The sequence below is a fragment of the Panthera onca genome, chromosome C1, assembly GCF_046562875.1.
Source record: "Panthera onca isolate mPanOnc1 chromosome C1, mPanOnc1 haplotype 2, whole genome shotgun sequence".
NCBI classification, from domain to species: Eukaryota; Metazoa; Chordata; class Mammalia; order Carnivora; family Felidae; genus Panthera; species Panthera onca.
The window spans coordinates 89,366,155-89,380,394 of NC_138346.1; the positions used below are offsets into that span (position 1 = coordinate 89,366,155).

The 14,240-nt window shown below is 34.5% G+C and overlaps 1 protein-coding gene across 3 annotated transcripts in view; it reads left to right on the forward strand.

The window, feature by feature from the left end:
• LRP1B (LDL receptor related protein 1B) overlaps positions 1-14,240 on the forward strand; it is a 1,899,539-nt gene that overhangs the window by 942,299 nt on the left and 943,000 nt on the right. For all 3 annotated transcript variants that reach the window (XM_078451331.2, XM_078451332.2, XM_078451333.2), the window contains exon 7: positions 5,303-5,465. In XM_078451331.2, coding sequence (XP_078307457.2) covers positions 5,303-5,465 — 163 coding nt within the window. The remainder of the gene's footprint in view (positions 1-5,302; positions 5,466-14,240) is intronic.

The following is a 14,240-nucleotide window of genomic DNA, read 5'->3' on the forward strand; positions in this document are numbered from 1 at the left end:
CATAGAACACCCAGTGCTCATAACAAGTGCCATCCTTAATTCCCATCACCCATTTCGCCCATCCCCCGCTATGTCCCTCCATCAACCCTGTTTGTTCTCTGTCATTAAGAGCCTTTTTTACATTTTTTTTTTAATATTTATTTTTAGAGAGACAGAAACAGAGTGTGATTGGGGGAGGGGAAGACAGAGAGGGAGACACAGAATCCCAAGGAGGCTTCAGGCTCTGGGCTGTCAGCACAGAGCCTGATGCTAGGCCCGAACTCATGAGCCATGAGATCCTGACCTGAGTGGAAGTCAGATGTTCAACCCACTGAGCCGCCCAGCCTCCCTATTAAGAGTCTTTTATAGATTGGTTCCCTCTGTCTTTTATTCCCTTTCCATATGTTCATCTGTTTTGTTTCTTAAATTCTACATATGAGTGAAATCATATGGTATTTGTCCTTCTCTGACTGACTTATTTTGCTTAGCATAATACACTTTACCTCCATCCATGTTGTTGCAAATGGAAAGATTTCATTCTTTTTTAAAAATTTTTAAATGTTTGTTTGTTTGTTTATTTATTTATTTATTTATTTATTTATTTTGAGGGAGAGAGAGACAGAGACAGAGAGAGAGAGAGAGAAAGCATGAGCAAGGGAGAGTCAGAGAAAGAGATAGACACAGAATCCAAAGCAGGCTTCAGGCTCTGAGCTGTCAGCAAGAGCCTGATGTGGGGCTTGAACTCACAAACTGTGAGATCATAACTTGAGACAAAGTCAGATGCTTAACCAACCACGCCACCCAGGCACCACTGTTTCTTGGGTGATCTTTTCGAAGAACTATCAGCTCCTGGTTTTAGTGATCTGTTACATCGTTGTTTGTTTGTCTGTTTGAGTTTTGTTTTGTTTTGTTTTGTTTTCTAGTTATTTACTTCTGCTCTAATCCTTATTATTTCCCTCCTGATTTTGGATTTTTTTTTCTATTTCCTTTAGGTATAACGTTAAAAGGTTTTGTTTGTTTGTTTGTTTGTTTTTTAAGATTTTTCTTATTTATTGAAGTGGGCCTGTATCTCTATAAACTTCCTTCTTAGAACTGCTTTTACTGTGTCCCAGGGATTTTGAAAAACTGTGTTTCCATTTTCATTTTTCTCACGTATTTTTTTAATTTTACTTTTTTTAATTTCTTCATTGACACATTGATTGTCTAGTGGCTTGCTGTTCATCTCCATATGTTTGCTTTGTTCTTTGCTTTTTGGTTTTCTTTTCTTTTCTTTTTTCTTCTTTAGTTGATTTCTAATTATATACTGTTAAGGTCAGAAAAGATACTTGATATGATTTCAGTCTTCTTAAATTTATTGAGATTTATTTTGTAGCAAAACATGTGATTTATCCTATAAAACATTCCATGAATACTTGAGAAGGATGTGTATTCTGCTGTGTTAGGATGGAGAATTCTGGTAAGTTCACCTGGTCTAATTCAGGATATTGTTTTCTCATTAATTTGCTGTCTGGACATCCAGTGATGCAAGTGGACTATTAAAGTTCCCTACTATTATTGTATTTCTATCAGTTATTCCCTTTGTATCTGTTAATATTTGCTTTATATATTTAAATGTTCCTATGTTGGATGAGTTAATATTTACAAGTGTTACATCTTCTTGTTGAATTTGCCCTTTATCATTATGTAATGCCCTTCTTTGTTTCTTGTTGCAACATTTGTTTTAGAGTCTAGTTGGTCTGATATAAACATTGCTACCTCAGCTTTATATCCTTTCCATTTGCATGGAATATCTTTTCCCATCCCTTCACTCTCTGTTGATGTGTGTCTTTAGCTCTGAAGTGAGTCTTTTTTATAGGCAGCAATAGACTATATTTTTGACCCCTTTGAAATAAGGAAGCATTTCTATGTCAAAACAATCAGCTGAAATCAAGCCTGCCTTTTTATGTAAATGTATACTGCAGGCTATCTTCTAGTTTTGTCATAGTTCCTTCCAAAAAGTTTTGCCTATTTATGTTATTTTTCTCATTCTTGTGGACATTTACCTTTTCTATTTCTGGCTAGTTGAAGACTATATAGCAAATAATTTGAAAAAGAAATCAAGAGGTAAATTTTGTCAATGTGTAACTTTCAAAAAGCTAAAAACATGATTCATATGATATATAGTGAATATATGTTAAGGAGTCATTTATCTCACTAATGAGAGAACCAGAAGGATGGAAAATCCGGTTCAGAGGAGCACAGAAGAGACTGTAAAATTTATAATCAATGAAATAAAAACATACTAATTTAAAATTGTAAAGTTAGATAGAAAACCACTTAATGTCATATAGCAGTAAAAAGGGGTTATCTTTACTACGTGATGGAAATCATTTGCATCTCTATTAGACAAAAAAATATATAATCAATGTATAAATTAATATCTAAATTCATAGATATTTGGACTGAATCAGTATTAAGCTATAAGTTAAACAAAGGTATATTACTTAGGAAAATTAACTAGTTATTGAAGGTGCCTATTAGACAATGGTTCAGTGTGACATTGAAGGCACATATAGACATTCCTTTATGTTTTTTTAACAGGATGTTGACTTTTTTTTCTCAATAATTTTGTGGCATGGACTACTCTATTAGACAATACTGCAGTAAATGTGTCCTTCTGCTAGAGTACCATAACAAAATGCCACAGGCTATGTGGCTCAAAGAATAGTAATTCATTTTCTCACAATTCTGAAAATTAGAGGTTCCAGATCAAGAATTCAACAGGTTTGGATTTCTCTGAGGCCTCTCAGTGGCTTGCAAATAGCCTCTCTTCTCTGTGTAAGGATCCTTGGTATCTCTCTTTGTATGTCATAACCTCTTTTTATAAGTATAGGGTAAGGTTAGATTAGGGCTCACCTTAATGGCATTGATTTAATCATCCCTTTGAAAACTTTAGCTCCAAATGCAGTCACATTCTGAGGCAATGGAGGATAGGACTAGAAAATATAATAGGAATATATTTAAATTTCTGTTCTGGTACAGTAATAAAGCCCTGAACTAAATATTTAGGATTTTTTTAATGTCATAAAATGATTATAATTATCTTCAGCAACTTGCTATGATCAGGTTGTATTTCAGCAAAATTAAGATGAAATACTGAATCCATTGTCTAGAAGATTTACCTATCTTCTGAAATGTGTAAATAATTCTGGCCAGATTTACTTATTTATGTACCTATATATCTGTCATCTTGCTTACTTGAACTTTTTGTCTAATTTCCTCCAATCTTAATAAAAGATTACATTAAAACTAGACAGAAACTTCAAATATAAGAAAAGGAAACAAAGCCAATTCCCACAATTACTGAGTTTTTGGCTAATTATTAGGTTCTTTCCTGAGACCTTGTTGCTTCAAACTTGGATGGTTGTTAACAATACCTATTGTTTCAGTAGCAGAGGATATTTCTGTAATGATACAGACTTGAAAAAAAGGTGTGAATGCTGTCAAACAGCTCTTTTGTCCGAAATTACACTTGCATAGACTACATCAACTACACTGTTGAATGGACTCTGATCCATACTTTATCTGAACCGCAGGCATTTAAAATGGCATTTGAAACAGTGGGTTCTGTTCTCTAGTTGATATAATAATGTAAAAAGAATAAAAACAAACAAAGCATACATTTCCAGATTTCTGGAGACAGAAATAGTTCAGCTTTTTAAAAATCCTCATTGCTGAACTGGTTGAGAAAAGCTTCATGTAGTTTGTGGAAATTTAAATGGTTATATTTCCATAAAGACTGTGCAATTCAGGAATGAAACTGTAATCGATAGCTTGAAAATGTGTGTCCAATGAATTGCAATATCTGCTTTCTGCTTGTCCTTGTAAAACATGATAGAAATTCCACAAAGTTGCTACTTTCCGTACCTTGCTTTGACAATATACCATTACGAGTGACAATAATGACACACGCATCTATATTAGTCTTTTTGTTGAAAGCGTATCATTCACTGAAACAGCATGTTACTAAGGAAGTATTTTGAAGCATAGAGCAAGAAGAATGTTTAGGTTCAGATTGCAGAAGGATACCCTGCTTTGTCAATGAATCAGAGATCCATAGTAAGTTTGAACAAGAAGGTGTCAAAGTATAATTTCTAATAGATAAAAACATGACTGTCATGAAATTCAAGAATAAATATAAACCAGAAACTTATTTATGGAATTATTGAGGTAACCAGCACAGTAGTGCTGATCTAAGAGCATTAGTGGAATTGGATAATTACAAGCATTTTAAGGAAAAAGAATGTATACGTAAAATTTGTCGGTAAGTATAAAAATGGTTAATGCCTCACAGGGCAGTACAACCATAACCTTTGAGGTTATCTTTTCTACAAGATAATTATTCACAAATTAACATGAAATTTCACAGCATAAAGGTCTGATCAAATGGAAAATATTCAAGTCAAACACAGACACATTCTCCTAGAGCTGCTCTATCCCTTGTAGCCACTAACTACCTACCTAAATTTTTAAATTTAAATTTGAGTGAATTAAAATGAAATACAACACAGATTTAGTTTCCCTGTCACACTATCCACATTTTAAGTGGTCACTAGACACATTTGACTAATGGCTACTTTATTGGACAGCATGGATGTAGAATATTTCCTTCTTCACAGAAAGTACTATTGAATAACACTTCTGTGGAAAATTAATATTTGAGCAGGCCTGTTTTATAATGCATATGCATGCCACTGAAAAACATCACCACTCTTTTGGTTTAATTTCCAAGTTTTGAGTATTGTTTGTAAACAAAGAGATTTTACAGATCTATTTCTCCACCTCCTTTTTTTTAATGGAAGAGGATCTGAAAATATAAATTTACCTTAGATTCATAAAAAGTTTACTCCTCTTACTACTGAAGAGTTTAGCTGTGTCATTGAACCAATTTTCACGTTGGGTTGAGTGAACTATTTAGTATAAATAAGAAAACTAGGAGAAAATTTTATTGTAAATACTTACATTTTGGGATTTAGAAATCATTTGTCCATTTGTCTAGATCATTCTTAGTCCTTAAATAGCAAGAAGAAAGGTATCAAAAGGTAGTCATTACTTTATAGAATAATTAAATCACCTATTTTGACCTAGCAAGAAATTAATTATCTGTGTAGTTTTGTTTTTTTGTTTTTTGTTTTTTGATGTTTTTGGTTTTTTTATCATGAAACTATCTATACTTTTGAAATGCTTTCTCTGATGGTTTGGGCAGACTTACATAGTCTTTGGCTTATGATACTAAATTTGCACCTGTAACACAATGATTTTGTTTTTAATGTGTGTTTTTCAGATGTGCAACAAATGGCGATTGACTGGCTTACCAGAAATCTCTATTTTGTGGACCATGTCAGTGACCGGATCTTTGTTTGTACTTACAACGGGTCTGTGTGTGTCACCCTGATTGACCTGGAGCTTCACAATCCTAAGTCAATAGCCGTAGATCCAATAGCAGGGTAAGAAGTTCTGTTTTATAATGTTTGATATGAAATAGTTTCCATTAAAATAAGTAATGCATCCAAAAATTGTATAATAGATCTGTCTCTGACAGGAGCTGTGGAATATAAGATCGCAGGCTCAAAGTATTTTTAAATGGTGATATTAACAACCGCATTGCAAGGAGAAAAGAAGGGCTATAATTTACCATGCAGAAGCTGGGTAATACCAGTTCCTTAACACATTTACATTGCTGGCCTAACCTGAGATACAAACAACCCTCTTCACAATTGCTTTGGGGTCACCAGACAAGAGCCTCAGGATAGTTTTAGGTTAAAGAGAGGAGAACTTTAAGTTCCCTTAGCAGTAGACCTTGTAGTCAGCAAGCTTCAGAAACAACACTTGAAAGATGTGCTATTAACAAACTTACATTCAACACATTTGGTATTTATAAAAGGTGTATGATGCATGTTCACGGGTACTACTAAAACATTAAAGTCCTCTTTGTTAGTTGAAACCACCTTTTTTTTCCCCCTCCAACTACTGATATGTAAATACTATGTAATTATGGAGTTACTGAATTCTTCATCAGAATTCATCTTCACTTTTTTTTTTGATTTTCTAATTTTGCTAGCCACTTTGTTGGTTAAAAGTATGTCTTATCTGCCCTTCTTTTATCTAATAGGCTCATTAATCTTTTTAAATATTTCACAATTTGTCAAATATAGTCATAAATGTTTAAATTCCCATCAACTTTGTTCACATGATTAGAAAATCAATATAGAAATTATGCTTCAGTTTTACAAATGCTATGGTATTGTTGAGTGGGAGGGGCAAAAACTATACAGAGTGCTATAAATTCAGTTTTTTCACCAGTGCGTACTGGGCAAGGATACTCTCACATTACTGACATCGTGTATGATTTTAATCGGAGGAACTGTTGTTTTTTTCAGATGTAAGTTGTAGCAAAGATTTGAAAACTGAAATTTTATCTTGTTACTGGTTTAATCGTCCCCAAGCAGTACAGGCTGAAATGTCTGATGGAACGTATCCTAAACTGCCATAAGCCTCCATTCAATAAATGGGAAAATATTTACTGAAGAAACAGCTGTCATCCATATGTGGACTTTTGTCACTCTTTACTTAAAGTCTGATTGAATATTAAGATGCATCATCACAATGGTTCTGATTTTGACAAGAACAGCTTGCACGTAAGAACTTTGCTAGGAAGGCTGTGTAATATAATTCTTGAATGTAGCTCTATTTGTATTTGCAGCAGATGGTGACTTGACTCAATCTGACTGCAGTGATGCTTCAAAAGACATTCGTAAAAGAAGTTGTATTTAAACTGATTTGTTTGGGTTGTTGGATAAGGGTGGTAAGAAAGAATTTGAAATTTACCAGTGTGGTAACAACATTCTTTTGGAATTATTTTGGAATTCTGTCTAGATATATATTTGCTTGCATGTGTTTCCCTGGATTTGCTAACCAAATTTCAAACTAGCCTTTAGACAGTCTTATTTATCAAAAATGTCAAGAGGTGAAGCTACTGACTTTCTCCCCTCATTCTACCATCTTATCTTCCCCCATTTTTAAAAACTAAGATCCAGAGACCCTTTTTAAATAAAACTGTCAATCTCAAATATAATGTATGTGAGTACCCTCTCTCTTTGAGAACAGCAACATAGTTTATATTCTCAAGCTTCCTGTTTCTCTCTGTCATTACATGAAAGAACCATATTTTGTTACTTTTGTCAAAGGAAGTAGGAGTAGAAAACCCCCATATTGTTTGCACTTATTCTCTGCAGGATTCCTTGGGGCCTAGTAACTGTTTAAATGTAATTTTGTCATGTATCATTTATCACAATAGGTTCTTTGGAATTTTTCGTTTGAGTCTGCTCTGTGTCTCAAGCAGTTTTTCAATCATGAATTGCAGAAATCAGAGAAAGCAGAGCTCTGCTCTTTTATAAATATAAGCCTATTTGGAGTATAACACTTTCAAATATATTCTACTTTTCTCTTATTATCAGAAATTTGGCTAGCATTGATACAATGCTATCTAGGAAAGGAACAGTAGGTTTTTTCCTTTAACTTTTACTTCTGGGCCTGCTCCAGCGTAATTTGAATAGGCAAAGCTGGAACAACTGTGCATGACCTACCAAAGGGGATATGTGCCACCAGTGAAACTTCTCCTACCTTTTCCTAAGTGTGTGGACTGAGTGATTATCTTTGGCTCATTCTCTTGTAACTTCTGAAATCATTGGAATACTTTAAAAGTCAAATCTGATTTTTAGAGCTTGGCCTAAATAGCAGTAGAAATGGAGGGAGATTTGCCTTACTTCTTTCAAAGCTGCATTGAAAAAGAAATCTTTTACTTGGCTATACTTTTAACTTTCACTTCTAGTGATGGTAATGACATTGGAATTGAGAATTTGGGAAAAAAATCTATTTGCAGGCATGTGTGGTACCATGTATGAAACCCAAACATAGTAGAGTTATATGAGATGGATAACCTGAAGGACAGGGGAAATCTCCTTAGTCAGGAGAAAAAGCAGGAATTGAATATTTCCTGAGTATACCATTCTTCTATGTAGGATGGATTTCTGACTTGTAGAGAATGAACGGCAGAGTGATATGTAGGATTTATGTGTGACTCCATGACCTCATGAGTGAAATGAATAAAAAGTATATCGTCTTTGTTCTCTATGAGAGCAGGCCAACTGCTAGGAGGAGAAAGTCTCAAAGTTGAGTACACACAGAAGTGATTGACAGTATTTGAATATTTAATACACTTTTTCCCATCACCTACCTGGATCCCCACTGCTGGCAAAACCAATCATAGATGCGACATTGGAGATAGAATCAAAGTTAGAGATAGATCAGGGAATAGGATGGGCTTATGAAATTCTAATCTAAGAATTTAGAATTCTGTATGAATGTGGGAAGCCAGAAAATAAGGTAGGTTTCCCTATGACCATGAAAGGGCTTTTGTAACAAGGGAATCCTTGGGGTAGATATCAGGTTTTTCAATTCTGTCGGGTGGCTCCCAGAGCCAGCCTAAGTTCCAAATTAGAGCCTGCACTCACTAGTCACTTTTTTATAGGACGTAAGTAGAGTTGTTGCGGACCTTTGGCTGTTAATCTACTCATACTGCACTGTGGATAAATTAAATCTGTAGATTGTACCCCCACAACTAACCACTATCTATTAGTTTGGGGATTCAGATGGTTCAGAAGTTGCTATGGGTTTGAAAATTAGGAAGCACCTAAAAACATGCCACTCTGTGTTCTTATTGTCCTCATGGAAGTATCAGTGTGGATGAGTCATATACTCTTCTGCAGTTCATAAGTGCCCCTAATATTCTGACATTTATATTCACATTTTTTTTCTAAAAATTTTTTTTTCTAAATTTTTTTTTTAACGTTTATTTATTTTTGAGACAGAGAGAGGCAGAGCATGAACAGGGGAGGGGCAGAGAGAGAGGGAGACACAGAATCCGAAACAGGCTCCAGGCTCTGAGCTGTCAGCACAGAGCCCGACGTGGGGCTCGAACTCACAGACTGTGAGATCATGACCTGAGCCGAAGTCGGACGCTTAACCGACCAAGCCACCCAGGTGCCCCTATATTCATATTTTGATAGGTTGCAAATTATGAGTCCTAATTTTTTTGAGGAAGAACTACCCTCTACACATACCCACAAAAATGTTTCTTCAAAATGATGTGAACTTAGTCTCCCTGAGAATCTTTTTGCATACTTCTCTTTATTAGAAGAAAATTCAGAGAATGGAGATAATTCAATATCTTCAATAATCATTCTATTGAGTTTATGTTTTGACTTGCTTTAAAATTCCTCTTGGAGATCCCGAACTTAAAGTTTCTTTCTTCTTTTTTTTTTTTTTTTTAACGATTATTTATTTTGAGGAGAGTGTGAGCAAGCAGGGAAGGGAGAGAGAGAGAGAGAGAGAGAGAGAGAGAGAGAGAGAGAGAGAGAGAGACACTCCCAAGCAGGCTACATGCTCTCAGTACAGAGGCCGACACAGAGCTCAAAACCACGAACCATGAGATCATGACCTGAGCCAAAACCAAGAGTCACATGCTTAGCTGACCGAACCACCCAAGTGCTCACTCTTGAATTTAAAGTTTCTTAATGTGATTTCTTATCTTAGCAACAAATTCAAGTGAATATCCATTATAATATTAGCTGTATTTTAATTTTTTATCTGTTCATAGTCTAAATATCTATATGCTGATTTCCTATTTACACCACTACTACCTTTTCTGAGTGAGTCCAACACTCTTAGATAACATTTAGATTCATAGAGAATTATCTGAACAATAGGCATTTGTCTAAATTGGCCATTTTACAAGGTTTTTCAGGAGAGTTTATCATAGCCACTTTCAATCCAAAGTTCCTTTCAGGAGTTGCTGATGTGATTAGGCAAGACAACATGGAAATGCAAGTTCATGTTTCCTGGTCTGAATTATTTTAAGTGAAGCTAGTTGTTCAAAGACTCACTCAGGGGTATAAATGCATATTAGCTGTTTTGTGTATGACTCAAATTATTCTCATTAATTCATTTTGTCTAGGGTCAAACTCTCCAAATTACTCTCCAAACCTTTCTGTAAGTGGAGGTTCACGTATGGCATTGCCTTTAATCACTGTCTCCTTCCAATACAATTTATATTGTGATTACCCTGGGAATACAGAAAAGTAATTTGGAGTGTTTTATGTTCATTACACCTTTTACTGGAAACTTACCCCAAATTGACTCAACTTTCACTGTGTTCTTAGCTTACATTATTCATAACAGTAACTCAGAATAAAGCAAAACATTTTACATCTCTATTTGCCCTCTTTGCTCTTCTTTCTCTCTCTTTTTACTCTATATGTTTTAAATGTTTGTTAAACTTATATCCAAATTACTGACTTCATAGTTCTATTTCTAGTAATTATATTTAGTATCTTCCCAATCTTCCACCCACTCTCTATAAAAGAGATTTCTTTGAGTTATCACTCTGATAAATGCTGTCCACTCAAATAAAGGAATAGGAAAAATCACAATTATGAAGGAATTTATTATTTTACTTTTAAATCTAAATATAGGATAGTCTCTGAGTGGATTAGTTTAGTGGCTCAACAATATCATTCAGGATCTGGGTCCATTTACCTCTTTGTGATATTATGGTTAGTGTATGGTTTTTAGGTTAATTCTCTTGCCATCATAAGATGAAGTTCTAGGGATCTTGTGTAGAAACATGGTACTCCACTCAAAAGAAAAAAAACAAGAAAAAAGCATTTTTTTGTTTTTGTTTTGTTTTTTTTCCTTAGATATTCATGTCTTCTTAGGCAGAAATGGGGTAGATGCCTTCCTGAATGGGACAAGAGCCACTTTTTTTCCACCACTGATATATGAAAGAGTGAAATTAGGGCCAAGCAAAGATGGAAAAATAAATGGACTAAGAACCGACATCATCTACTACATCCCCTGTCATATAACAGTTCTCTCTTATGTGCAGTTCTTTGAATTTCTTTTACCAGGCACTGAGGGGGTCTCTTTGTACTTACCTTAGCTTGTTTGGAATATGGGCAAATACTTTATTCCAATTCTTTAGTCCCTTTTCTAGGAGAACTCTTCCATTTCCTTTTAGCCAAGGCCATTCAAACTCATTTCAAGGAGTATTTTTCTTATCTCTTTTCAAGGCAAATGACATTTCTTTTCAGTAATATTTTATTTTTTATTTAAAAAATTAATGTTTATTTATTTTTGAGAGAGAGAGAGAGAGAGAGAGAGAGCGTGAGTGGGGGAGGAGCAGAGAGAGAGAGAGAGGGAGACATAGAATCCGAGGCAGGCTCCAGGCTCTAAGCTGTCAGCACAGAGCCTGATGCGGGGCTTGAACTCACCAACCATGAGATCATGACCTGAGCCGAAGTTGGATGCTCTACTGACTGAGCCACCCAGGTGCCCCTCCAGTAATGTTTTATATGATACAAAGAAGAGATTGGGTTGGGAGTTCTCTCCTAGTGTTCCTATTTTTATCTTTAAAGATATACTTTAAGAAACTGATGGGAGCTTTTATTCTATTCAGATTCTTCAATGGTTTTGCAATCTATGTGAATATTCTAAGCCTAATGCTACTGGGGTAGCATTAAATACATTATTGTTTCATTTATACAGCAATTCTCAAGTGGCATGAAAGTTTTGTATTCTCTGCCATAGAATAGTTTACACACTGGAAGAATCTATGCCATTTTTAGACAAGGATAATTTTATATTTCCAATTAATGTAAAATTATTTCTAATTGTTTCTTACATAGAATTGTAAGAAAACAAGAAGTAGATATGAGCAAATGGTATTGCTTTTGAAAATATATGGACAGATTTCCTATTTCACTCAGTTATAATAAGGGCATGGAAGATAATGGTATGATATATTTTCTTATGGGGCTTTGAGTATAACAGAATTATGCATTAGATATCAAATATTACAACCAAAAGATATAGTTATTATAGTTTACAAAAAAACACACATTCTAAACAACAAATTCTAAGCAGTAATTTATTTGAAGTTTATGAGCTAAATAGTGGGTTAGGCACAAATATTCTTTTCAAAAAACAAAACAAAACAAAACAGAAAATGTTGGTTTGTAAACACCACAAGGGAAAAGACAAAAATTAAAAACAATAAAATACATACTTGGCACCATTCGCCTTTTAAGTTACCAGTCTTTCATATAACATAAATTCAGGATTTTATTGTAGGCCATATAATAATATTCAACTAAAAAAAAGAATCAGAAGTAAAAAAAAAAGTCAGCTTTTATGCTGAGTTATATTTTGTTCTGCTCGACTGCTGAGCCTTGAAGGGTATTGATCGAAAATTGATATTTTCCCTTGAGCCAAATTCACAGTGGTTTGACTAGGGAGAAATTGGCTTGGCTTTAGGGTCAAGTTGGATGTTTTATAGTGTCAAATAGTGTTTACTCAATATATTTTTTTTAATCATGAAAAGGAAAAAGTCAAATGTTGAGGGTAGCTGGTCTTCTGTCAGTTTTACTGAGGTAATTGTCTCTGTAATCTCTTGTAAAAATTGTTTATGCGGGAGGCAGCGCACTGCCTGATTACGAGATATACTACAAATCTGTAGTCGGGGCACCTGGTTGGCTCAGTCTGTTAAGCACCGTACTTCAGCTCAGGTCATGATCAAATGATCCGTGAGTTAGAGCCCTGCGTCCGGCTCTGTGCTGACAGCTCAGAGCCTGGAGCCTGCTTCAAATTCTGTGTCTTCCTCTCTCTCTGCCCCTCCCCTGCTTGCATATGCACTCTCTCTTCTCTTCTCTTCTCTCTCTCTCTCTCTCTCTCTCTCTCTCACTCACTCAAAAATAATGAATAAAGATTAATTTTTTAAATATAAAAAAATAAATCTATAGTCATCAAAATAGTATGGTACTGACATTAAAATATACAAATAGTCCAGTGAGTGGAAAAGAATTGAAAGCCCAGAAATAAACCCAAACATATTTGGTCAACTAATATTTGACAACAGAGCCAAAATACTCAATGGAAAAAAGACAGTCTCTTTGTACATTGTGCTGAGATAATTGAATATTCACATGTAAAAGAAGCAAACTAGCCTTATGTCTTCTACCACTCACAAAAATTAACTTGTAATGGATCGAAGATTTAAGTATAAGACATGAACCCATGAAACTCCTAGAAAAAAACAGGAATAAAACTCTTTGACATGGGTACTGGTAATTAATTAATTAATTTTTGAATGTGACATCTAAAGCGCAGGCAACTAAATAAATAAATAGATTAACAGACCAACCAGTGGGGGGACTATATCAAAATAAAAAGCTTCTGAACACCAAAAAAAAAAAAAAAAAATCAACAAAGTGAAAAGGCAACGTCCGGGATGGGAAAAAATTTTGCAAACTATGTAACCAATAAGAGATTAATTTCCAAAGTATATAAAGAACTCATACAACCCAGTAGCAAAAAAAAAAAAAAAGACATCAACCCCATTAAAAAATGGGCTAAAGATACAAATAGACACTTTCCAAAGAAGATATATGAAGGCCAACAGGTACATGAAAAGATGCTTAGTATTATTAGTTATTAGGAAAATGCAAATTAATAGCACAATGAGGGATCACCTTATGCCTGTTAAATGGCCATCATCAAAAAGACAAGAAATAATGCTGGCATAGATGTGGAGTAAAGGGAACCCTTGTGCATATAAATTGGATACAGGGAATGTAAATTGATACAGCCATGATGGAAGACAGTATGGAAGATACTCAAAAATTAAAAATATAATTACCATATGATACAGTAATTCCATTTCCAAGAATATATCCAAAGAAAACAAAAACACTAACTCAAAAAGATATCTGCACCTCCGTGTTCATAACAACATTATTTATAAGAGCCATGACATAGAAAGATACTAAGTGTCTATCAAGGTATCATTGCATTTTTATACAAAGAATTTGTGATACATGCATGCCTGTGCTCACACGTGTACACACACACACACACACACACACACACACACACACACAAACACACTGGAATATTATTCAACCACTAAAGAAAAAAATGAGGAAACCCCATCATTTTTGACAATATAGAAGGACTTTGAAGGCATTATGCTAAGTGAAATAAGTCAGACCAAGAAAGACAGGTACTGTATGAACTCATTTATATGTGACATGTAAACAAAAAGCAAAAAAAAAAAAAAAAAAAACAGACTCTCAGAAAAAGAGATCAGATTTGTGATTACCAGTGAC